The 25,597-nt window shown below is 40.0% G+C and overlaps 2 protein-coding genes and 1 non-coding gene across 3 annotated transcripts in view; 1 reads left to right on the top strand and 2 right to left on the bottom strand.

Annotated features, from left to right (window-relative positions):
• The window catches only part of PHEX (phosphate regulating endopeptidase X-linked), a 101,772-nt gene extending 94,877 nt beyond the window's left edge, over positions 1–6,895 (top strand). The window contains exon 22 of the mRNA XM_064646773.1: positions 1,770–6,895. Coding sequence (XP_064502843.1) covers positions 1,770–1,872 — 103 coding nt within the window. The 3' untranslated portion in view covers positions 1,873–6,895. The remainder of the gene's footprint in view (positions 1–1,769) is intronic.
• Positions 1–25,597, bottom strand: part of LOC135410240 (uncharacterized) — a 370,146-nt gene that overhangs the window by 47,306 nt on the left and 297,243 nt on the right. The window lies entirely within an intron of this gene.
• LOC135410550 (U2 spliceosomal RNA) lies at positions 12,461–12,659 on the bottom strand. Its single transcript, XR_010428739.1, has one exon. It is a non-coding gene; the product is annotated as a U2 spliceosomal RNA (small nuclear RNA).

The following is a 25,597-nucleotide window of genomic DNA, read 5'->3' on the forward strand; positions in this document are numbered from 1 at the left end:
TAACTAAGAATTGTATGTTTGCCCTCAGTCAAGCGCTACATTACCTCTTTATTTGGAGGAAGGATGTTAACTCCACAAGCTGATTCATAGTGGAAGTGTCTCCAATACAGTGCTCTCTCTCTCTCTATATATATATATATGTATATATATACATATATATAATCTTTCATCAGGTAATAAATTTAAATTACTTAGACTCTGCAAGTACATCTTTCTATTGATTACCAAGGGAGCTCAGGGTAACCTCTTCAGGGAAAGGTGCCTCTACTGTAATTCAGTGGGATGAAATCCAAACAGCCCACTCTGATTTCACAGTTAATGTGTGGCAATATCAAACCATGGGTAGAAAAGTGGCATGCATGCACACATAAAGATATTTCACTAGATAGATTCTGGTTTTATTTTTTTTTAATTGACAGATTTTCAGTATTAACATGTGTCTTAGCTATTTCTGGAGGCCAATTTCACTTTGAAATCCCTGATATGGCAGGCAGAATTCCCACCAACTTCAACAGAGTTCTGCATGACCAGCTCTTGCTGTTCCAGTCCCTGAATATGTATCTGCAATATTTTTACAGTAAAACTGTATATCTTGCTTGAAGCCTAACCTCATTTTGTAAATCTCCCTACAAAACTGACTTTTATACATTTTTGTGCCAGATGACTGCAAATTTTCTTATTCACAGAAAGTCTAATCAATGTAATAAGAATGTTTTCTACCATGCTGTGCTATGCTGAGAAGCTGATTGTCTGCAATATAGAAAAATGCCTTCTCAGTGCATAACAAAGACAATAGAAAGGCATACAATTAATAGCTCAGTAGATACTTTTCCACTCTTAACTCAGGAAACTCTTTAATACATTGCAATTTTCAGACTAGTAAGTTCCAGGATGTTTAAAGGCATAGGAAAAAGCAGCCAACAACACAATCTTAATCTAGCAATGGTAAAATAATAATTTCTGAGAGCATTGAATAATGAAGACATGAAAGCAGGAGCCATGATTGCGTACAAAGAGGAAGCTCTTCCCCTATGCCTGCAGGTGCAAGCCTGTGATGCAGACACATTGTCTATCTTGTGTGAGGCAGAGATGTGCTGTGCTTTCAGTACCACACCACCTGTGGTGGAAGCAAGAGAGCATGGGAATCTGGTCAGGTCAGGAGGCTCAGAAATTGCATTTCCAAAATAGCTGAGGAGCTGAGTCTGACGGGTGTGAGGCTGAGCTGCCCAATAAGAGGGTCTAACTGCCCCCTCCAGCTGTGAAGTCCCAATGTGTGTGGGTGTCCATGGTGGGCAGAGTGCATTGTTATGGGAAGCTGGCTGACATGATCCAAATGAAACCACTGCCAGCACAACCCCAGTGTGCTCACATGCACATGCACATGCACATGCCTGTTGGACTGCAGCATCTGGCAGGTGCTGGAAGAAGGATTTCACTGTGCAAGGCTACTGCTGCCACCCTTGCTCTCCCACCCTTGCTGCCAAGGGTTAGATTAGAAAATTGTTCTAGAGGACACAGTATTACAAAGCGCATTTGTTTTTCACTGAGTTTCTAGAAAAGCAAGATGTTTCTCAAAGCACCAAACAAAATAAGATTGTCTTCCTATTAGCTTTAACTGGCAGTGCTTCTCCTGAACTTTTTGGTTTCATTTCTGGAAAAATTATGTGAAAGCCTGAAAATTCCACCTGAAGTGAACACACTGAAATACTTGCAGACCTGTAGTGTTTAACAGAAGGCAAGCTGCATGTTCACCCCTTTTCTCTTTGCAGAGTTATTGGAGCCATGAGCAACTTTGAAGAGTTCCGTAAAGCTTTCAATTGCCCGAGGAATACGACGATGAACCGAGGAGCAGAATCCTGCCGGCTGTGGTAGATGTTCCTTCCAGGTCTTCTGTCAACAGGAGTCTGCAATGTGAACTGCTGAGCTCAAGACCACTGCTAGAGCTTCAGAATAATGTTCTGAAATCTGGAGAGGTGTTACTTCAAATGCATCTTCCTTATCCATGTTGATGACCAGCATGGATCTAATCATCCCTGTTTAGAGCCTAGAAACATTCCAAATAGAAGAGGTTTCCTTTAATGATAATAATAAAAAGTAACTCATTTTATCCATAAAACTACTCCTGCTCATCTGCAGTTGCATTGCTTTTGATGGATAACTGCCATTATCAATTCTAATTCCTGATTTATAGTTGAGCAAGAGGTAAATGCTAAAATCCAGTTTTAATCTACTGCTCTGCAGGGGTGCTGTGCAGAATGCTCCTACACAAAATTTATTCTTTCCGGATGAAGAAATTCATGAGACCTGCTATAAAGTCAGATCTGATCTGCTGAGTGATACAACATTTTCATAACTTAAACTGTCACAGCCCAGCATGCCATAAACGATGTTGTGTGATGTAAAGACACAAGACTTTATATAAATTCAGTTTAATATGTCAGATTAGTGCCTCAGGTTTTGGAACAGTTTCAAGCTGAGGAAGTACCTCATAGTATCCATCTGCTACAACTAAAACACAAAGGATACTTGTCAGATCGTGGCCTCCTCTAATTTTAGAACAGCTTATGATAAAAATCAATGTATGATGAAAATCAAAGGCTTGCAGAGGGAATTCCCAACACCATGATACTCATAAATATTGCAGCATGTATTCCTGTTTGCACTGTGGGTAGTTTTTTTCCCGGGGGTGGTTTTTACCTTGTGCTGAAGATAGCTTTACCTACATCTATTTTTTAAGCCTGAAATACTATACCACTTGTAAGTTATGGGTATTTTAGTGTTGGGTCTTACAGAGGATTGTAAGTAGTGTGCATCTTTGCCCTCATGTTCTGGATGGAGCAGGATGATTTGTGATTTTAAAGAAAGAAGAATATGCAACAGAAAAACAGATTACCAGCAGCATTTGACTTGTCTGGATAAAAAGAGCAATTTAGGAATAGAGGACTTATAAATACACTAAAAATGCAGGCCAGTTGAGTCTTTAATTTGATTTCTAACAATATTCATGAAAACACATTTTATTGAAGAGAAAAACTTTAACATATAACTGTTACTGGGACACACACACAAAGAACAACTCTTTCTTTTCTAACAGAAAGATACTTATTTAAGTGATATATATTTATACCTTGTGCATTAATTCATTTTTACATGGTGGAATTTCTTTAGATTTAATTACTGCAAATCCATATAGGTCTCTGTGTGTATGTACTTTTATATATATATATATACAAAAAATATAAATTCTTTTATATGCTTAAAGTTTATTTTATCAGTATAGAAATGTTAGTAAGATAAACTTTTTTTACAAGGAGTTGTCAAATATTGTTGGATAAAGAATTGATTGGATGGTCACATGCAGAGGGTAGTGAGCAATGGCTCAGAGTCCTGATGGAAATCACTGAAAAGTGATGTCCCTCAGGGGTCCATATTTGGACCAGTGTTATTTAATAGCTTAATTAATGACATAGACAAAGAGATCAAATGCACTTGCAGCAAGTTTGCAGATGACACCAAACTGAGTGGTGTGGTTGCCACACTTGAAGGATGGGATGTCATCCAGAGGGACCTGGACAAGCTCAAGAAGTGGGCCCATGGAGATCTCGTGAAGTTTAACAAGACCAAGTGCAAGGTGCTGCACCTGGATTGGGGCAGCCCCCATTATCAATACAAGAGGATGAACAGATCAGGAGCATCCCTGTCAAGAAGGACTTGGTGCTGCTGGTGGGTGAGAGGCTGGACATGACCTGAGCATGTGCATTTGCAGCCCAGAAAGCCAGTTGTATCCTGGGCTGCATCCAAAGGACTGTTGCCAGCAGGTTGAGGGAGGGGATTCTGTCCCTCTATTCCACTCTGGTGAGATCCCGCCTGGAGAACTACATCCAGCTCTGGAGTCCCCAGCACAGGAAGGACTCTGGAGCGAGTCCAGAGGAGGCCGCCAATATGACTGGAGGGCTGGAGCACCTCTGCTATGAGGAAAGGCTGAGGGAATAAGGATTGTTCAGCCTGGAGAAGAGAAAGCCTTGGGGTGACCTATTTGCAGCTTTCCAGTCCCTGAAGGGAGCCTACAAGAAGGCTAGAGACATACTATTTACTAGGGACATTTAGTGACAGGAGAAGGGGGAATAGTCTCAAACTGAAAGAAAGCAATTTTGGATTAGATATTAGGAGGAAGTTCTTTGCTGTGGGGGTGGTAAGACACTGAAACAGGAAGTCCAGAGAAGCTGGGGATGCTGCATCCCTGGAAATGTTCAAGGTCATGTTGGATGGGGCTCTGAGCAACCTGGTCTAGTGGAAGGTAGTGGGTTGGAATTAGGTGAACTTTAAGGCCTTTTACAACACAAACCATTCTATGATTTTATGATTGTCCATCAGTCAAGGTGGAGGAAGGTTTACTGAAGCTAGGTAACTGAAGCAAATGGGATTATTCTTATGTTTCTTTAGAAAGAAGTGGGACATAATGGAAACATAATTTATGAAAAAAGACACGATTTCGAACTACCTTCTAGTGCAAAAGAAGCAGACATTCCTAAACTCAAGGCTCTATTGACCCCTTTTGGAAACAAAATATTATGGTTTGGAACCAGAACATTCTTTTATCAATTTTCCCGGAAAAAGTCAAAGTTTTCTTAAGAGGAAAAGCATTTTTGCTTCCTTCATGCTAGCTCTGTTCCTGAGTTCCATGGATTACAATTTATCATTTGAATTGCCACTTTTTCTAGAGGTATTTTTCACATAAATTGTGATGGCAGTATTTTCATAGATCTTTTCCTCAAACAAGCAGGTATTGGTCTTCAGCAAAGGGATACTGTTTGCCTGGTAATGGGAAAGTTCTTTAGCAAATTGAGTGCTGTAGTGACTTCATTTCTGTGCTCGTATGAGCACTGACACAACTTGATGTTGATTGCTTTGGATCAACAGCACAAAGTTCAGGGTCGATATCCTGGCCCCATTAAAGGTAGTACCAATACGGTCGTTGTCCTCAGAAAAGTCAGGACATCAACTCAAACACTTATCTAAATTTGCTAAATTATTGGACTATGCAAAGATGGTTTCACAACAGTTGACTTTAAATTTTCTAATTTTATCTCTCAAATCAGAGATGCATTTGCAAGAACTCTTCTCTCATGGTTATTTTCCAGTGAGGCAGATTCTGTCTTTTGTTGTTTATGGGGTTGTTTTTCTGTATTGGATAGCGATTTCTTCTAAATGTCTGACATTTCTTGCCTTAAATGTCACTCTTCCTGCTCCTTGCTAGGCTCAGGTCTTTCATGTTTAATACCAAGGATTTTTGAACTGTGGTATGTGTATTCCCAACAGCAAAGTAATCACTGCAAACTCTTTCATCCTTGCTAGGATATCTCCTGTAGGAGGCAGGGGGCAGGTTCTGGGCTGGGGGGATATAGGAAGCTGAAGGGTTTGAGGGAAATGCACTAGAAGAGAAGAAGAAAGCATATGACCAGATTTTGTACCCTGATTTTAGCAGTTGAGATGGCACCTACACACTGCCAGGAAAGTCAGAAGTCCCTGCTGCTGACTGGCACATTCATTAGTAGTATCCTAGTTTGGGGAATCCTTGCTGTTGACTCAGGTTTTCAGTGCCTTGGGCTTAGGTCTTGCATATGTCCACACAAGGATCCTGGTCTGCCTCACCTGCCTGCTTTTTACCTCAAACCAAACAGCTGATTATGCAATTTACAGTTCACTTTGAAGTAAGATACTTTCATATCATTTGCAAAGCAAAGCGGAAGGTAATTAAACGTGATAAAACTTTTATCACCAAGGACAGCCAAGACATTAGTGATGATTTGTGAGGGCTCTTCCCATTTTCTCTCTTTTATTGGACTACTTGGCTATGCTTTGTTTTCCTGTTGTGCCTCCTGGGTCTATGCTAGCAGTGCCTTGCTGTGTTGCACTCAGGTTCACTTATATCTATGCAAAAGGATCCTTCATCATACATATATTTTTTCTAGAGCTTTTAAATTCTTACTTTTTTCAGTTGCCAGTAATATTGTGAAATGCTTCTTCCTGTTAACTAAGTAATCTTCTATTTCAGGGACCAGGAGGGGAAGGATCACCTATGAACAAAACATTTTTATCTGTGTAAATTTGAAGAGATATTTTTCTACTGTGTAGACATAAAGAAACAACCTCCACTCCTGCCCCATGTCCCCTTCTTCAGGTCCTAGAAATATGGAAACATTCTATTCTATTCTAGTTTAGTCTAGTCTATTCCTTCTTTTTCTGCATTAATCCTGAAATGCAAAACCACCACGTTATACACTGTGAGTATTTCTGCTGATCCTATTGTGAAGGAATTAGCTTTACACGAGTAGCTCTCTGAAAAGGCAGCTATGCTATTCACCCATGTAAACTGCTTAGGTACATAAACAATGTCCAAGCTGGGTCTGGATGCTGAAGGACCAAAAAATTCAGGTGCATTATAAAGCTCTGCCTCATGCCCTGTGCAGAGGGACTTCACCATTCTTTAGGTTGAAATGCTATCATGACTCTAATTGGTTGAATTATTTATAAAATAATCAGATAGGTTTGCATATAAGTTTTTATTGTTATATGGATTGTTATGTCAACTTTTCATTGAGTATTATATGGAGAATTATACAAAGTTAAAAGGCCTTTTCTGTTTAATTCTTTTGAATCTGGATTTTTATTTGATAGTCAGCCTATTGTACATTTTAATTTTTCTTTTTGCATACTGTATTGATTGACCATTTTAAAGACAATTGTGTTAGCCAATAAAAGCTGAAGTGATGAAGAATTTTCCTATGCTCACAGTATGGCAAGAGCTGTTTGGCTTGGCACTGTCCAACTCTACAATGTTACTTCTGTAATATATAGTCTTAATGAAATGTAATAAAGAGCATAATGATGTGGCCCCAGGTTCTCCAGGCTACTATTACTGCTTGACAGGCTGAGAAGGACCTCCTCTCTTAGAGAGTTGCATAGTCATCCTCAGCCAGTGTTTATTAAGCTCCACTTGCCCTCATTACCCTGCTGGAGGCAATTAAAATGAACATACGATGAGCTGCTGTGGACAGGACTGCATGCTGAAAAAATTGCAGAAGGCCAGAAAGCCTTCCCCGAGTCCATGCCTGTCTCAGCCTGTTCTTTGCTTTTCAGTTGCTATTAAGCATTTTCTGGAAGTGTTTTTGATAGGATAGCCCTTGTGCCATGCCTGAGTTTGAACTTCAGCTCAGCGCACCGTGTACTTCATGAGCCTGACCAGGCACTTGTCAAGGGCTGTTTGGGCACAGGGATTGGGCCAAGGCCTTATACATGATCAACTTGGCTCTTCTGGGCTAAGTGCCCCATTTCTTGAGCTCTGTCCAGTTTCCTGACACTGCTTGGGTGGCCATAAGCAGTGGTACTGGCCCACTTCAAGACAGCATACAGCCTATGAGCATCAAGGAACATTTGTGCCTGGTGGGCACAGTGGCTGATGCTGGCCTTGCTGCATCTCTTGAATGATGTTCAGTGGTGACACAGCCTCTCTACCCAGCTCTTGGTTTTGGGGTGGCAGGGAGATTTTGTCTTCAAAAGTCTGCATCAGTTCTGTCACCTACTGTACCATGCAGCCTTACAACATTTCAATGGGCAAAACCAAAGGTTTCTGTGGAGGAGGGTGAATGAACAAAGCAAAGGTTGGGGTAGGAGAATGAAACCAGCCTCAGCACAAGGAAAATGTCTTGCTTAACTCTCATGGGTTTATCAGCATCTTGGAAAGATACTTTAACAATGTCTATAGCTCGCCCTGAGGAATTCAGAGTTTAACTGCTGCAGCAAAAGCCTGCTTCACTAATCAGACAATTTAATCCCATTTAAAGTGTAATATATATTAATAAAAAAGAAAAGAAATTAAAGATACCCGTGGGATTCCTCAGCACTGCATTATATTTTATTAAATATAACATCAAAGTTGGAAGTTACTGAGAATCAAGATAATGTGTTACGCTAAATTGTGATCAAAGAAAGAGATATAATGATATAATTTTAATCATCCATAAGCACCAAAGCTGAAACAGCTCTCTGTACCAGGTTAAACACATACACAGATACATACAGTAACTGCAAACTTAAATGCACATTTTTCAAAATGTTTCTGAAAGTTTTATCACATCCATATTTACTGTCCAAACTGGTGAAAAAGTGACCTGCTTAACAAAGCTTGGGGAAAGCCTTCAAAAGGAATTTAAAATGGGAAAATCTTCAAAAGGAATTTAAAACATTTTCTACCACAAAGTTTATTTAACACACCAGCGCTGCTGTAAATAATGATTGGTTTGGTTGTTTTATACGGATGATGCATAGTCCTCTTCTGAAATGTGAGCAGCAGATATTTCATTATAGGAATCTGAAAAAAACATGATGTCACATCCTCTTCAACACTAGGAAAGTATTTGGGTAAAACCAGGAAAAAAAATTATGTTCTCAAATACAACAATTAGGGAAACGCGAGCACATGCCATGATATGAAACAAGAAATAAAAAGTTCTTATTGAAAAGGCAGTTGCCAAACTGGGCTAGGGGAATGGTTTACAGACTTGACAGATAATTTCTGCTGGGAGGAAAGCCTGAGGGCAGGAGACCTGTTTGCCTTCGTAACTTGTTGGGGAGTGTGTCCGTGTTATAGCTCAGTCCTTTAGTGGGGCTCAGTGCTGTGCATCCTCAGAGGTCACGCCAATGAGCCATGGGGCTTGAGGGGCTATTTACTTTCTCTTGGGCACTCAGGAAGGTTGTGTCTGCAATTCTGTCACTGATTTCTAGTTTTGTGCATCTTTTTTGTTCTTTTCACCAAAGCACACATATCATATGAATCAACTAATCTCCATACCATGGCATTTTAACTGACAAAAGTGGTGCTTTTATAGGTCCATGCTGCAAAACAATGCAGTGCTGCCGCATCACAAACACATGTGTCTTTTGTGGAATAGGGCTGCTCTTTATCAGACAACACATATGCTTTCATGTCATTCTGCTAGAACGGGGCATCAGTGGTTTGCACCAGAGAGAAGAGACTAAAATATGGAGTGACCTCTGAACAGAATGATACATAGAAATTAGAAACTCTTTAGTGTTGTAAATCAGTAAAAGATTTTATAAAGCATTAGTACAAGTACTGCTATAAAAGATTTTATGTGTATATATATATATATATATACATACATATATATGTATATATATGGGCACAGCACGGGAAGTCCGTGCTATGTGCGTGTATGTAAAAATATCAGAAATATGAATTATTTTTAAACAAATAGAGTTTCAGGGTAAAATTCTGACCTCAGTGAGTTCATTGAGTGATAAATATCTGTGGGGCCAGCATTTTACTCCATCTGGATAACTGCACATAGAGTTTATTGACTTATAACTACTTGGAACACATATTTTCTTCTAGACAGAAAAAAATTTCTAGCCTCTGATATTTTCAAAATCTGCCCTGTTCTCGGTCATTTGCACAGGACTGACTCTGTTTGCTCTTGTTTAGCAGATATTGCATTTTCATATTTTTAAACATTTTAAGGGTCGCTTTATCACCGTTTCAGAATTGCAGAGCTGCTTTTTCAACTTGACTTCTCCAGATACAATTCTACTAATCATTAAAGTAAACTCAGTGTGTCCTACTGAACTGAGTGTGAGCTTATTTATGACACTGAAGTGTTTTTGTTTGGTTTTGTCTCCATGATGAGACAGAAAAGTTTTGTGTTACTGGAGTTGGTGCCCGTGACAGGGACAGTGCTGCTGGGGTGTGTGGTGGCTGGGGAGGAGATGGGTGGTTTACCACAAGCACATAAAGCTGCTTGTCAAGAAGGTAGTGTGTGCTTGCCCTGTGCACCTTGCACTACATCCAAGACATTAAAATGGTACCACTTAGCAAAACAAAGAAATCTTCTGTCCCAACCAAGAAATTAAAGTTAATTTCTCAGGAAAATCAAGAAGGTGGGAAAACTCAAGCCATCCTGATGACTGAGGCCAGTAATGAAAGCACCTGCATCTTGCTTGTGCAAACTCGAGCAGTGTTATAGCTGTGGGCATCTGCAGAACTGCCTCTCCCTGCGAGTGTGTCTTTCCCTTTGTTTTGAGATGATTCTCAAAAAAAAAAATCTCAAAAAAGCATCTCAGCTGGATGGGCTGAGTGAGGAACAAAACCCCTCACTATGGGGAGTGCAGCACAGTAGGAGGGCTTGGTAGGAAACAGGGCACCCCCATGCTGCCCAGAGAGGAATCATAGAATCACTTAGGCTGGAAAAGATGGTTAATCTAATGCTGCCAAGTCCACCACTAAACCGTGTTTCTAAATGCTATCTCTACATGTCTTTTAAATACCTTCGGTGATGGTGACTCAACCACTTTCCTGAGGAATCAGCAGCAGCTCCAGCGCCACTTCTCACTTTATCAATGGGTACAATGCTTCCTCCTCACTGTGTCAGGTATAACCCCATTCTTTAAAACTTCTGCTTCCTTAGGGAAGTCTACCTGTGCAAAAACAAATGAAATGGGGAAGAGGAAGGGGCTTGGCCCAGAAAGGTTTGCTTAAGCAACTGGGCACACCTTGGTTTGCGTAAGCACTGACACAGGCAATGGCATGAGGACTGGTGTGCCACCTCCCCATCTGCCAGGGTTCATGCATTCCCTCTCCTTCTCTGTGCATGTATGTAAAATGCATGTGTGCAACACAAATGTGTGCAATGCCTGTGTGTGGTGTGTGTACACAGAGTGTGCACGTGCAGTGCATGTGCACGGTGTGCTCTGCCCACCAGCTTCTCCTCATCACTTCTCCCTCACAAATCACAGCCAGGCAGCAGTGGGAAGCAAGCAGCATGGTCCTTTCCCAAGCCACCCCAAACGGGCTGATTCCCTGGAAGGCACAGCTTGCAGCAGCAGCAGCACTACCTCAACCCAGCCTCAGACAGGGGAAAGGTGTCAGGTCATGTTAGAGACAATATAAAAACATTTCTCCTCCCAGCCTGGGTTGAAATAAAATGTCATGGTCTGACTTCAGCTTAATAATTACTATTTCAGGTCTTCAATATAGGATAGAAGGGCAAAATATGGAACCTTTCTTTAGTGAACACTTTCATTCTTTCAGCTGGGTTTTCCTTTGTTCTGCCTCAATTCAGTGACAGCCAGCAGCTCAGACCTGCTGGCACAGTAGTCGTTGCACAAACATGTGTTGAGACAATCACTATGTCTGTATTCAGCATGCTTATTCAGCTTTGTTTTAATAAATCCAGTAATAGACTTTCAGAGGCAATGAAGGGGAAAGAATAATTTGGAAACAAAGCTGTTGAAAAGAATACAATGCACACGCAGTAGAGAAGAGTGTGATTTTGGAGGTCTGTGCAGCTGTTTTATTTCTTTAGAGAATTTTGATCAACCTCATTACATGGGGAAGCAAAGGGATTTTAAAACCAGTGTTGTGCTAATCAGTCAGTAGAGAAAACAAAGAGGCGTTTTCCCTTTCTCCTATCCCTTGCTTTTGTCTTCTCTCTTTCATGTGATTTTAGAAGTGAAAGTGCTAGATTACCTAATTTTAATTAAAAAACTATTCATGCTGGGGTTTTGCTAGAGAAGCAATTTCAGTCTTTGTCCACTATATCATTTAATCAAAGATATCCTAAATGCTTTCAAGATTGCCATGGCTGCACCAATCCGATTGCCATCAGTGTAATGGCTTTCCCAGTGGATTGGAAAAAACCTGTAATTGGACATGAGCCCATCCTTTCAAGTGGGATTAGGAGCTCTGCTGCAGTCATTCCCTAAATTTCAGGGTCTGATGTTTTTGTCTTGCTCCTTGTGTATTTACTGCCACAAAGCAACTCTCCAGTGCCTTCTTTTGAGTTGAGCTATACAGGCACAGCCAGGAGAAGGAGCGTGGAGCTGCACTGCTGTGAGAGGTCACTTCTCTGTGTTATAGGGAGCAATTGGTGTCTGGTTAAACCTGGGGCTGACCCTACACCGTTCCTTAAAAAAGAGAAGTGTATGTGTGTGGTGGGAATTTGCTACCTGTCACTTCTAAGGGCTTTTAAATGGATTTATCCAACATCCTGCTCTTACCTACACACTCTCCCCAGTGGCATGCAAATCAGGAACCTTAATCAAAGTATGAGGACCATTTTCCCTGCCTCAGGAGCCACCTTCTGCAGATCCCACCTGGAGGCCTGGGGCTTTGCCCCTCTCCTGTCCTCCAGCCCTGCATCGTGCATCACCACACCAGCACCGCCTACTCACACAGCACTTCCTGCAGACCATCCACAAGCAGGACCTTTCACCACAGTGAAAACCTGGCCTCCCTGTAGTGCACCAGAGGAGTGAGGAGCCTTCAGGAACACTCCTGTGAGCAACGGATCACTGAAACCTTGAGAGATCACAGAATCACAGAATCAGCCAGGTTGGAAAAGACCTCCAAGATCATCAAGTCCAACCCTTGATCCAACACCACTGTGGTTACTAGACCATGGCACCAAGTGCTACATCCAGTTTCCCCTCCAGGGATGGTGAATCCACCACCTCCCCAGGTAGCCCATTCCAATGTCTGATTACTCTCTCTGTAAAAATTTTTTTCCTAATATTAAAAAAAAAAATTAAACTGGTAAGAACAGATACTACACTTGATCTTAGCCAAAAGGCTGAGAAGTGATGTGGCACTTTATGTGCTGCCTTGCTCTCTGCCTGCTTTTATAGATAAAAAAAGTATTTGGTGCCTTCTGTCCAGAATTCAGAGCTGCCCCTGTACACACCATTTTTACTCTGCTCTGTGATAGATGGAGCACTCTAGTTTTTCCTAACTATTTTTCCAGCCCTCCCACAGCATCAAAACTTTTCAGAGCCTAACTTGTAGTGGACTGGTGTAAAGTTATTCAAGTGTTTACATTGCCAAAAGCAATGGAAGTCCCAAAGAGGAATGTTTAACTTGGCTGGGAGAAGACCTGCACTGCATGGAGATCACAGGCACGGTGTTCACCTTCTGCCAATCCCTGTACCACGTCCAGGTAGAGGGTATGGCAGTACCAAAGTACCTAACTCCTGACAAGCTGGCAGGACAGAGGAGTGCAAGAGGGATGTTTTAGCTGGAGAGAGATGATTTCACACAGGAAGATATGGGCTTAAAATTTGCTGATCTGGATTTGATGCCTGCTGTGAAAAACTTTCATTTTAAGGTATTTCTAGATTGGTTTGTTGGATAGTGTTATATTAGGTGGTAGCTCAGGAAACAAGGACAGATCAGGTGGAATTGAAGGTGACAGGTCCTTCTCTTAGGTGATTGAGTGAAATGTCCTTGGTGTCAAGAGTACAGTGGGGGAGGCTCCAAATGAAAGAACAGAAACACTGAATGTCTCCTCATCAAAGTTAAATTTCCCAGGAGTTCAGAGGGCACATGAAGAGTGCCCAAGATGTGCTTGGTTTTGATGCTGCAGAGGGTGGATATCACCAACAAATACAACTCCTTGTAAGCAACCTTTAATTCTGGAAAGATTTTACTTTGAAATATGTGATTTTAAAAATAATTTTCAGATAAATTATTATTTTAAAAATAATTTTCAGATATGGCAGGAATTGGCTAACTATGTTATGTAGTACAGGAACTGAAAGATCCCTGCTCTCTCTGTCAAGATGACACACAGGACGTATGATTATAGGTGTGGTAAAACAGAGAAGTGAAACTGTGATAGAAATCCTGAGTGTTTAAAAGCAAGAGTTTAAAAGCTGCTCTCACAAGCTGCACAAAAGGAGACAGGTACTGGGTGGAATTTGAGTCAAAATATGCAGCATGAATACATCTAAGAAGATCTAAAGTGACCCCCTCATGAAAGCCTTTTCATTTTCCAGGCAAACCTTTTAGGCCTTGACTTAAGTGACTAGACACTCATTAAACAGGAGGGCATCAGCCAAAATACCATATGAAATGAGAAACAGAAGGCTGATTCTCAAGCTGATACGGGAAGAGGCTGCAGGAGCCAAAAAAAACACGTATGGAGAAAGAAATCAAGATGCTAACAGTTATATCATCCCAGAAGAGCATTTCATAGGGGCAATGTACAACAGTGCAAGAGGTGATGTGTAAATGAACTATTTCAAAGCAGCTTACTATTTGCCATTTTAAGTTGGAATACAACTGGAAACCTGCTGCTTCAGATCCCTGCCATGGAAAGAGAAGTATGCCTGAAGGCAGGGACTAAAGGAGGAGTCAGGCTGGCTCTGGGCATTAATATACCAAGCAGCAGATTTTAATGTGTAACTAAGTACGGGCTTTGTTTTAGTGGAAAATGAAGCAAAACTGGGACTCCTTCCTTACGCATCACTGAAAAAAGTTCAAAACAAAAAGAGATAAAACATTTGCCATCAAAGACAAGAGGAGATAATTTTGGCAAATAGCTGATATGAATTATAGTCTTAGCTCTGCAGTGACAACCTCAGGCTGGAAAGTCACTTGAAAAAAAAGACAAGAGACCAGTCCTCTTTTTATAGTCACTGTTTTCTCTTCCTGCTATTTTCACACCTAATGTATTTAATGAAAAAATGTCACAAATTTCTCGTAGCAAAGACAGTGAATGTGTTGAACCCTCTATGAACTACAGTGTAGTTCACATGAAATAAGAAGGTTAATGCCTGGCAGCAAACTAAAATCTTTGAAGGAAAGATTGAGAACTCATATTGTCTTCTCCTAGGGTTTTTATATTTATATATATAATATATAAATATATATTATATTATATTATATATATATATGTTGAAAACATTTTAGTCTTTCATTGTGAAGACTGAAACCCTTTTTTACCAAAATTTTGTTTGCACCAAGATTCTCCTAGGAAGTCCTTAGAAAGCAAGGATTTGAAGGACACAGTGCTTTGTCCCTTGAGTGTGTGCTAAACCGTGGATTTTTGACTTTTATTCTTTTCTTTTTTTTCTCTTCTTTTTTTTTTTCAGAGCTGTCTTTCATCTTTCCAAACAATGATGTGCCATACTTGACAGAAGTGGTAGCACTCCCAATCATCTGAATTCATTCTAGGCAGCTTAATTAATAAAGTGCTTATCTTATGCCCCATGGGAAAAAAACCCCCAGTTTTCCAAGAGAAAATAGATATAATGTGCTGACAGAATATTAAAATACAATTGGTAATTAATGTGCATTGGGAATTAAAAATATAGAGCAAGAGTCAGAGTTTGGGAAAAGATTTGAGTTACACAGCAACAAAAGAGAACAATGAATTTTCTTTCTCTAATGTCTCTTATAAGATGAATTTTCTATGAGCTGTTTTCTTTCAGGATTTGAAATCTTCCATGGAGGGTTGACATCTGGAAATTGTCCCTTTCCATCTGGTTGCTGCTTCCAAGTCTTGAAAGATTTAGATGCATTTGGCTGGTTCCCTTGTGTGAATGGCTCCAGTGAGTTCTTCCTTAGAGTTTTTCTTCCTACCAGTGGGATGAATTTAACTAATTTACTGTATATAAGAAAACATAGAGATACCAGAAGAGCAGCTGGAGTTTAAATTAGCAAGGGATGTGAAGGACAAGAAGAAGGGCTTCTACAACAGAATTTAAAAAGGAAAGCTAAAGAAATTGAGAGCCTGCTGTTAAATGCAGTAGAGATTGAGGGGCAAAGGATGTGGGAAAGGCAGAGGGAGTTGGTGCCTTTTTGCCTTTTATGCTTGCCTTCAGACCTCTCACGTTCTTGAACCTGGTTGCAGAGTTTGTGAGAGTGCAGCAGCACCCAAAGGAGAGGAAGATGGAGTAAGGGAGTACTCGAGCAAGTTGGACATATACAAGCCAGATGGAGCAGATGGGATGTCTCTAGGAGCAGCAGAAAAGTGGGCCAATGTCACCATGTGGCTGCTCTATAGCAGCTTCGGAAGGACATGACAAAGTTTATGGAGCAAGTCCTCTTAGAGGTCCCATCCAGGTGCTGGAATGTCAAAAAGGTGACTGCAAACAACCAGCGTGGAGTTACCAGCAGCATATTGTGCCTGATGGAACTGATTGCCTTCTGTGACAAGATTGATGACACAATGAGGAGAGAGCAGTGGATGTTGAATATTTTGACATTGGCAAAGCATTTGGTGTGGTTTTCCATAGCCAGTTTCCATATCCTTATAGCCAAATTGGTGAGACATGTTTAGTTAAGTAGACAATAAGGAATGAAGTGAATGGATAATTGCCCGGACTATGGGTCTTAAAGAATTTTAATCAATGTTGGTGGTCACTAGTGATGGTCTTCAGGGATTGATAATTGGAACACAACTGAAGTTAATCTTCATTGTCAGTTGAAGAGCAATGATTTTTAAAATTACTTTGAGTAAGTAGTTTGTGTGACTATTTATTGTGAACTGACTGTAGTCAGTGGCCTGCTTACCAAAGCTTTATCTCAGATGTTTGCCTATCCAGTGTGACACCCAGCCTGTGCTCAGTAACCTAAATGTATGGTGCTGATTCTCTTCTTTGGTGGAAGGCTCTGATTAGTACTACAAAACACATTTTTTTTAATTGCAGAATAAAATTAATTATGGGAATTAATTCTGGGAATTAATTTTCATTATAACAAGTAATATTCCAACATATTATTAGTTTTTATCTAGGAAATGGCTGGCAGCATCATGTCACAGGATAGTTTTTCCTAGTTGTGACTTGCAAATTTTGTTTTTTGAGGGAGGGTGCTAATGCACTCTGGCCATTACCACATACCTCACAACTGGAAAGGACATAACTACCTGACTTCAGGATTTTCATTATTAAAATTGCTATTCTTAGCATTTTGAAAGGACTGTGTCAAATGGAATCCTAGAATCCTTCTCCACATATCCATTTTTATCATCAAGCTCACAATACTGTTTCTGTCTCTGCTGACATATATTGATCCTAAGTTTTCACGACAGAGACAATGGTTTTGCTAATGGCACAGTAAGTATCACAATTTACATCAGCTATAAATCATCAAGCATCTCAAGAGCATATAATCTACCATGAATGAGGTGAGTCATAAATTGTGTCCCTGTTACATTTGTGCCAGTCCAGCAAACCTATATCACTTATCTCTCCCCAGCCTCCACATTTCAAAGTGCTACAGGGAAGAAAAAAAAAAAGACAACAGATAGCTCTAGAAATTGATTTCCAGACATGTAACAACACATCTAAGAAAGGTCAGCTAGTAAACTCCTTTGTGGGGTTGTTGGCAAAATAAAGTAAAATTGACACAAACTGAAAAAAAAGTATGACAGCAAATTCGTCTATCTACCCCCTGGCTTTCAAATACACCTGCGGCCTCATCATTTAGGAGCAAAGAGATAAAGCTCAGAGAGCACCACACACATGGACAATGCATTAAACTGGACTTTTTGTCCTTCATCATGAGAAGGTGGTTTTTGTCTTCAGAAGTGGTGTGGCACTTTCCCAGCCTGCTGTGGAGCAGTTCTTCATGGGCAGCCAAGGAGTTAATTTAAAATATGTTCTCTCTGCTCCCTGCCAGAAAGATGAGCCTTCCTGGCCAGAGCAGAGGGCAGAATGACCTGCTGCTGCAAGGGACAAAACTGCAGCCTCAATTTTACATAACTGCTTCAAAAAATTTAAGCTGTCATGCTTCAAGACACAAGGACTTGACTGAATGTAGGGAGCAACCCTTGGCCAGTTTTCCACTAATCTCTGTCCTGACTGCCTTCCTTTTTGTCTGTGTCTGACATTGACAAATGCAGTGGTTGTAAAAGCCTTCAGTAAAAGGAAAAGATTGAGGTAGGGAAGCAAATTAACACAAAGTTTAGCCTCAAGCTGTTCTCTGCTAGATGTTTTCCTGGCATTCTTTCTGCTGGGGCAGTGCTGCTTGGGGACTCAGGACTCTCTGTGATGTGCTCTGCCATGTGGGCTTTTAAATTAGTTGGTGTTTGGTCAGACTCTCCATTTTTCTCTACCATGAGCACTGGTGGTTGTGAACAGTGCACTTGTCAGGGTTTCAGTTCAGACTTTCCAAACCTGTGCCTAAACTGTGTAGTGTGTAGACCATATCTCATCAGTCACACTGGGCTCTTGTATGTTTTAGCTTGGGGTGAAACAGATCGGTCTCCTGGATGGTTTATCAGGTTTGTAAAAATGAATTGCACTCTTTTTATGGGTTTCTTTAGGGTCTTGGTGGAATTAGCAATGCAAGTCTAGTTTTGCTGATCGTAGAATGGTTTGGGTTGGAAGGGACCTTAAAGATCATCCAGTTCCAACCCCCCTCCCCAGGGATGCTACCCACTAGATCAGGTTGCCCGGAGCAACAAGAAGTGAGTCTACACAACAAGCAGTTGCAGTGCTGCCTTTTAGTATAGCTTGAATGGCAATCTAGGTCCATGCAGAGTATTTTTAAATGCTGTGATATCACACTTAGGCAAGGAAAACCCAACAGATCACCACACTCATGCTAAAGAAAGGTTTTCAGCTAATTGTGGAAGATGCTAATTTCAATTAGCAGGCTATATTATGCAAACAGCTAACACTAACCTTGATATGAACTGAACTAAGATATTTTGAGAGGTAGGTGTTCAGAAATAGCAGTTGCATCCCTTGATAATTGCAAGTATCTCATATTATTTAGAAATATTTCTAATGGAAGTTGGTGCTGTTAGTACAGACTGTGCATATGCTAAAATTTGCACATAATAACACTGAGTTAAATTAAATTGTTGAATAATGAAACATTTGGCTAATTTTCTGCGCTGTTGTTTGCTGAAGCCTAGCAAATCCATGAGAACCCCAAGTCACCCTGATTTTCTCAAAGTCATTGTAAGATCCTTTACTGTGCTGAGCAGAGAGGCGCAAGCTAGTGTATGGAATTTTCTTATTTTATGCAATGCAGAAAGTTAAGCAAAAATATTTTTCTGAAGACAACAGTAAGCACAACCCCTACTAAGTTACCTTCACATTGGACCTGTGCAGTTGTTTCTCTGCTGTTGAAGACATTTCATAGGAGCTTTTTTTTTTTTTTTTTTACTTAAACTGTCCCTATATAAAGCCTGCTGTCAAGCACAGGTTTCTTGGAAACAGAACAATTACTGGCTGGAATGCCTCAAATTCAAAACTATGTCATGACAGAATTTTCTGCCCTGCTCTATATGTTCCATTTTAGAGTAATAACTCATTTTCTTTGTAAGTGAATAATATATGAACTTTCGTATTTGAATAGTCCCTCAAACTGTAAAATAAAGTACACTTTGAAATGTTTTATTTTTAAATAATACTGTAATTAGTATATGTTTCATGACAAAGTTTCTCAAGAATTTTTTCCTTCCTTTACCTAAGGAGTACTCAATCAAGTTCAGATGTTCTGGGTCTGGAACACGAGAACTACTCTGTGATAAGTCCATGATGCAGTGTGCTTGCAGTGCAATGGGAGAACTGTAGCTCTATAGAGAGCCACAGAACTGGTCTCTCCACAAAATGTTTTTCACCTATGAAACATTGTACAGAATTTTCTTCTTTCTTTTAAACTTCTGAACATTTGGAAACAACTAAAGCTTTTTTTTTATTTTTATTTTTCTTCAGCAAGATTGGTTTAGGTGAAGGCTATATTTCAAGAAAATATTTTCACAAAGAAAATACAAGAAGTTTTTATAGTAGTTGCCTCCTCTTTTTGTTTCATCTTCAAAGTCAAATAGTTTGCTTTGGGCCTTTATCCACACACTGCTGAGATAAATAATAGATGCTGTACTATTTGTTAAATGCTATTTTTAAGTTCTTTCTATTTCAGCAAATCCTGCCCTTTTCTAATATTAAGAAATCTCTATGGTTGGTATCTAAAAATATTTTTCAGCTTAAGAAAAATGATCTTCACTTTCCTTCATTCATTTGTTCTTGGCAAAAGTTTATGGGTGCATTTCAGCTAAAAAGAAATTAATACCAGGATTGGGACTCCCTTGATATCACTGCAGAGAGTGGTGGGTGGGAGGAGGAAAGAAAAGAAAGAAGTGATTGCTTCTCTATTTATAGAGTATTATCTGCACAGATGTCTGTCAATGACATAGATACTACTTCAGAAATTACTTAAACAGCTGCATTCCAGGCAGAGGAGACAATTAACAAATGGATTTGGGTTGCAGAAACATTTAGTTTGGTGACAGATGTTTGGATACAATCTTACTTTTTATTTATGGAATAAATGCTCTTAATCTGATTCCCTCTTATTATTTGCCAGAAGAACATAAGTAATTGTCTTTTAGGTGAACGTGTTTATATCACAATCTAAGAGTCAATAATTTATTATTTTACTAGGAGAAAAGAGATGCCTTTGAAGTACTATTTGACTAACCACAGACCTTGTCTCTGGGCAAAGGACAAGTACAATGTTTGATGAGGAAAGATACAAAATCTGAGACACAGGGGTTACTTTCCACAAAGAGGACAGACCTTCTCAGGGAGTGCTTTTGGAGAGTGGGTTGGTCCACCCCTTACAAATGTCCCTTAGAGGGATGTATACTCCATTTTTCATGTTTCCAAACCCAAAGTAAATTTCTTTCTGGAAATTCACTGGTAGGTTAGCAAGTCCTAGATTGTTATATAAACATTTGCCTAGAAAATAATTCTTTACATAATAATAAACCACTGGATTTCCAAGGGGAACCTGGGACAAATTCAATATCCAGGATTATGCCCAGAGTCAGATTAGGTAACCTATTGGTGCCTTCTAGTCTTAAAATCTACACATACTCAACAATTCCCTGGATAACTTTCAGATTCTAATAATGAGTGTCACCATATACTGTTTAAATCAAGTCGTTTAGAAATACTCTGGATAAAGGTTTACCTTGCTTGGTAGTTTCCTCTCATTCTATCATTGCATTACTTATTTTTGCAGTTATTCATTTGAAATATTTTTCCTTTTTTTGACCAGCTCTCCTTAATATTCTATGTGGTTGTTACAGATCAGTTGGCATTAACACAGGGGTGGGGTGAAGGAGACAAGGCAAGGGGAACTGGAAAGGCATTTCAGGGAGTGTGGGGAGCAAGGCAAGTGCAGTGGGAAGGAACTGGCTGCTGTGATTTGAAACATGTGATATGTGTTAGCATGGAGAAAAATACATGCAGAGAGCTAATGGAGCTGGTGTAGTCTCTCAGAGGAGTTAATTTGAGTATTCTGGATATTTTAACTACCTTTTTTAAAGCCTGAAATAATTTGGTTCTAATTTCTGAGCAGGGACTTGCAGCCCACACAGCAGTAAGTCTTGATAATTATTAATTATATGTTTTTCCTCTGTTGTCTATGACCTTGTTTGTAAAAGCTGTGTAGTAAGGCTAGAATATTAAGAGGTTTATGGGCTCTGGCATACCACCTAGCTGGAAAAGAAGAAAATATTTAAAGAGCAAATAGATAATATGAAGTATAACCTTGAATTTGCACCCTTTCAGAAGGCACTGAAATCTGGAGTGCACTCATCCAGCACACATGATCACTGAAAGAGCAAGTAGGTAATTTTCTGGTTTAGCTACAATTAAAATTTACACAGACTCCCGTCTTACAGCCTAATCTAAAATGGCAGCAGTCGGCAGAGGCACACGGCAAACTGCCCATGGAGGGAATTCTAGCTTGAAAATCTGCCTTAGCTTTATCCTAGCAGAGACCCAGATACCTCTGCTATGGCTCAAGCATTAGAGTCTATTACAGAAGGAAAGACTCAAATACAATGGGGAACCCAAATTAAATCTGAAGAGGATAAGCTTTGGTATAAAGGTTTTGTTTCTACTTCATCTCCATTACCTTGTAAGGAGCTGCATTACCCTCCTATTACAAGATCACAGTGTTCCTCTCCAAATGTACATATTAGTCTAACAATCCAGCCTTCTGTCAATGTGAACACTTTGGTTTTTATATTGTACTTACTCAGAGAAATGCTGCTATCTGATCTTTCTCCAAGAAAGACTTCCTCCCAAAATAATTTTTTTCCCATTAGAAATAATGAAGCAACTTGACTAGCAATAGGAGAAAATTGTCATGGAAATACTGAAAGCAGTTTGCTTCCCAAAGTTACAAGGAAAAGTACCACTGGACCTGCATTTCAAGGTGCTGAAAAGATACATATTGCTTTTTACTGGTCTGAAAAATCAATTGGCCTTCAATCCTTGACAAATGCAGAAGAAAACATTTCTTTATTAGCTCTGTCTTGCTTTTCTTCCACAGGTTTGGAACATGATGTCATTCTCTGCAGGGTAGCTCATACAGTAAGTGAATTATTGCACTGTTGTTGGGAAGAGGCCCTGAAGAAGTTCAGGCACTATAAAATCAGTGTCTGCCCACACTTTACTTTTAACATTATTGCACAACACGAGCACAGAATAGCTCAAATTAAGTTAGAAATCTCAAACCTTTTTTCTCCTGCCCTTTTGACTAACAATGTAATGTGCTTCTCAGCTCTTTAAGTTGCAGAAAGTGGTCTCACTAGAGTAGCAAACTTCTGTGATAAAGATTTATGTACAATTATGACTAGTAAGAGAGGAAAAAGAAAAGCAATTTCATGAAAGCAGAGATGTCTGTTGCAAAAGGCAGATTGGCTGAGAAAGTTAGGAGAAGAATAGGACACCCTTTCTTGTCTGAATAATATTTAAACACATCTCTGCTTGCAGTGTGATGACTTCTGTAAAGAGGTCACAGCTGACTCTCAGAGTTGCTTGAAAAATGGAAGAAATTACGAATTCTGCTGTCATCTTGTTTTGTCTTTGTTGTCTCCATATTTGCTTCATTTCTAACTTGTGCCTTTTTGGTGAATCCATAGACGTATTCTCTCTGAGATGACGATCTGCCTTTCTGTGTGACTGGGCTCTCTAGCTGCCAGTGAATATGGAAGCAATATATAACAAGACAACAGTGCTTTGGCTCCTCCTGGTGAGGACTAGAAACTGAAAACAGTTAGCAGGACCCCTGATATTCAGATTAAGGGCTGCCAAAAATTTCTGTCTGGGAAAGACTTGGAATAGATTGCACCTGGGATATTAATTCTATTTCACAAATAAAGTAGCTAGCTAGTGTGATAAAATAAAGGTTGAATAAAAATAGGAAGAGGAGAGAGACCGTTACTGTGCCCACCTGCTGCCAGTCAACTGTGAGGCATCAACACTAGATACAGCTCCTGCAGCTTGTGAGTACATTGAAGGCAAAAGCAGAAGCACAGGTGGAAAATCTGGCACCAAGGAAAAGCAACAGAGTCTTGAAACTAACTTTGGTGTCACCAGTGGTTTGGCCCTCAGTCCTCAGGGGAACAACAATTATCAGTGGAGTCTGCCTGGATGGGCTTGAGAGAGCTGGAAGTCTCAGGGGGAGCCATTTTCCCGGCAGAAAACTCTGTCTGCAACAAAAAATCAGGTCTCATTTTGTATATTTCTGGGTCAGTTCCAATGGGGACTGCAATGCAGTTCCTGTACCCTTTATGGAGGTTTATAGGAACATAAACCACCTGAGGCATCAGGTCTGCTCTTCCACTGCCTTAAGAATAAGGCCAGCCCACATTCCTTTTCTTAATAACTGCTCATGTCTCAAGTGATTCAAATTTTCTTGTCTTCCTCTCAGTTTAGTTAGATCATAATTTAGAAGCCCAGGTGTGACTTAGGAAAAAAAAAATTAATGCACTATTACTTTATTTGTACTCCCTGCACCCACTGTTACACTTCCAGTTAAATATTCTTATAAAATCCGTAAGTGCTAGAAAAGTTATCACGGGGTTATGTAAACAAAGCAGCTGGCCTAGAGGAAGATTTATCCTGCTATAGTTTGTTATCATAGGGATTGTGCTCCACTAAATTGAGCATACAGTGAGAGAACTGTCCACATCAATGAATGAAAATTCCTCAGCAAAGGGAAAACACCACAGAACAAATCCAACATATAACAAGCTCTTTACACAGTGAGAACTTCTGACTGTAGTCACCTGGACTCAGATGTATTTTGAACACTGCCCCAGGTTATTACATTTCCAGTGCACATTAGGGATATTACTGATCTTTAAATCTTGAACTTTTTATGACAATATTGTACAGAATCACATACCTGTCACTTCACAGTATAGGAGCATACAGAGTTAATGATGACAAGATCTTTTCCTAATGTTCTCTTCAGGTCATAAAACTTCGGTGATTTTTTTTTTTACTAAAATTAACGTGTTTCTTATTTTGTAGTATTAGAGTGCCTATAACTACAGCTGCCCATAGCAGCCACCCGTGGCAGAAGAATAAGGGTTATTCACCTTCAATGTGTGATTCAGCCATGAGAAATTGGGTGTCTGTTAACAGAGTTGATGTCAATGAAAATCTACTTTTAAAATAAGCCATTTACATCAGTGAAGAAAGATGGCAGTGTAGTGAGAACATATTGTCTGGCACAACCAGACCCTATTAGGTCTGGCTATAGCCTTGCTATGGTATTAGGAGCAGGACAGCTAATCGCTCAGTGCTTCTGTTCCTCAGCTGTATAATAAAGGTGATAATTCTTTGCCAGGCTATTCCTTTTTTCTTGTCTCTTCAAGGCATAGTCTGCACTGTGTAGGACCATCTTACAGTGTATTATTTTTATAGCAGTAGTACCTTCAAACATGAAATGTAGGCTAAAGCATCTGGTTTTGTTGTTATCACTATAATAAAATAAAACCTATTTTAGATTTAACAGGGGCTTCAACACAGAATACAGCTGCTAAGTGAGCCATCTATTTAGAATTACTTTTGGATTAATATACATCAGGTTTTAAATAACTCCAATTTTTGAATGATCTGCGATGGCATTTTGCTAACGAAGGGTAAAATCTTCAAGTTTTACCTTTCTAAGGTTGCTTGCCTGTCTAGAATGTTTTAACATATTGTTCCTGCTGCATTAACTTTGGATATGCAAAGCATGGAGGGTGCTGGTTTTTTGTTTGCCAAAAAGAAAAATTTCTAAGCATAGAAAGGATATAAAATGTTCAAAGCTATTGCCTTGAATTACACAGCAGCACTTAGAATCACTCATGTTTATCAGCCTTTGCCACCTTACTGTAACTGGGATTGTGAAGGGGATTTTTCCTCCCCTAATGGTTAACAGTGGGACATGCTGGATGAAGGGAAGCTGTTCTGCAGTGTTAAAACATCCAAACAGGAAGTAAGGCAGAAAGTGGAGATGCATGAAAGTGTAAACTGAAGGCAATTAAGAGGGGGCAGCATTGCAGCCTGTCCCACTGCAGGCAGCAGCAGGCAGAAAATGGTGAGAGGCATTGGCAGGAAGGTGCATGGAAGTGCAGTAGTCCCGAGTGGGATACTGCCGTTACCGCAGCACAGGGGACTGTGCAGGGCAGAGAGCTTATGGAAACACCTTAACCTGCTTATGTTACACAGGTAACATGTTTTGGAAGTGCCATATTGCCAGCAAGGTTTCAGAGCCTTTTGGACATATTCACAACCAGCTCTACTGTGTGTTTTCCTTGGCTGCTTTCCTTCCACACTTTCCTACTCCATTGCTCAGTGGGATACACTGAGAGATTTGTACCACAGGAAAGGGTAGCCCGGTTGTATTTTCTGTTGGCTTATTGTATTAAAGTCCTCTATGGTCTGTGCTTCTCTAGGTCAGGCAGACTCATATGGCACATCTTGCCAAAAGCAATGG

Source organism: Pseudopipra pipra, chromosome 2 (genome assembly GCF_036250125.1).
Source record: "Pseudopipra pipra isolate bDixPip1 chromosome 2, bDixPip1.hap1, whole genome shotgun sequence".
Lineage (NCBI taxonomy): Eukaryota > Metazoa > Chordata > Aves > Passeriformes > Pipridae > Pseudopipra > Pseudopipra pipra.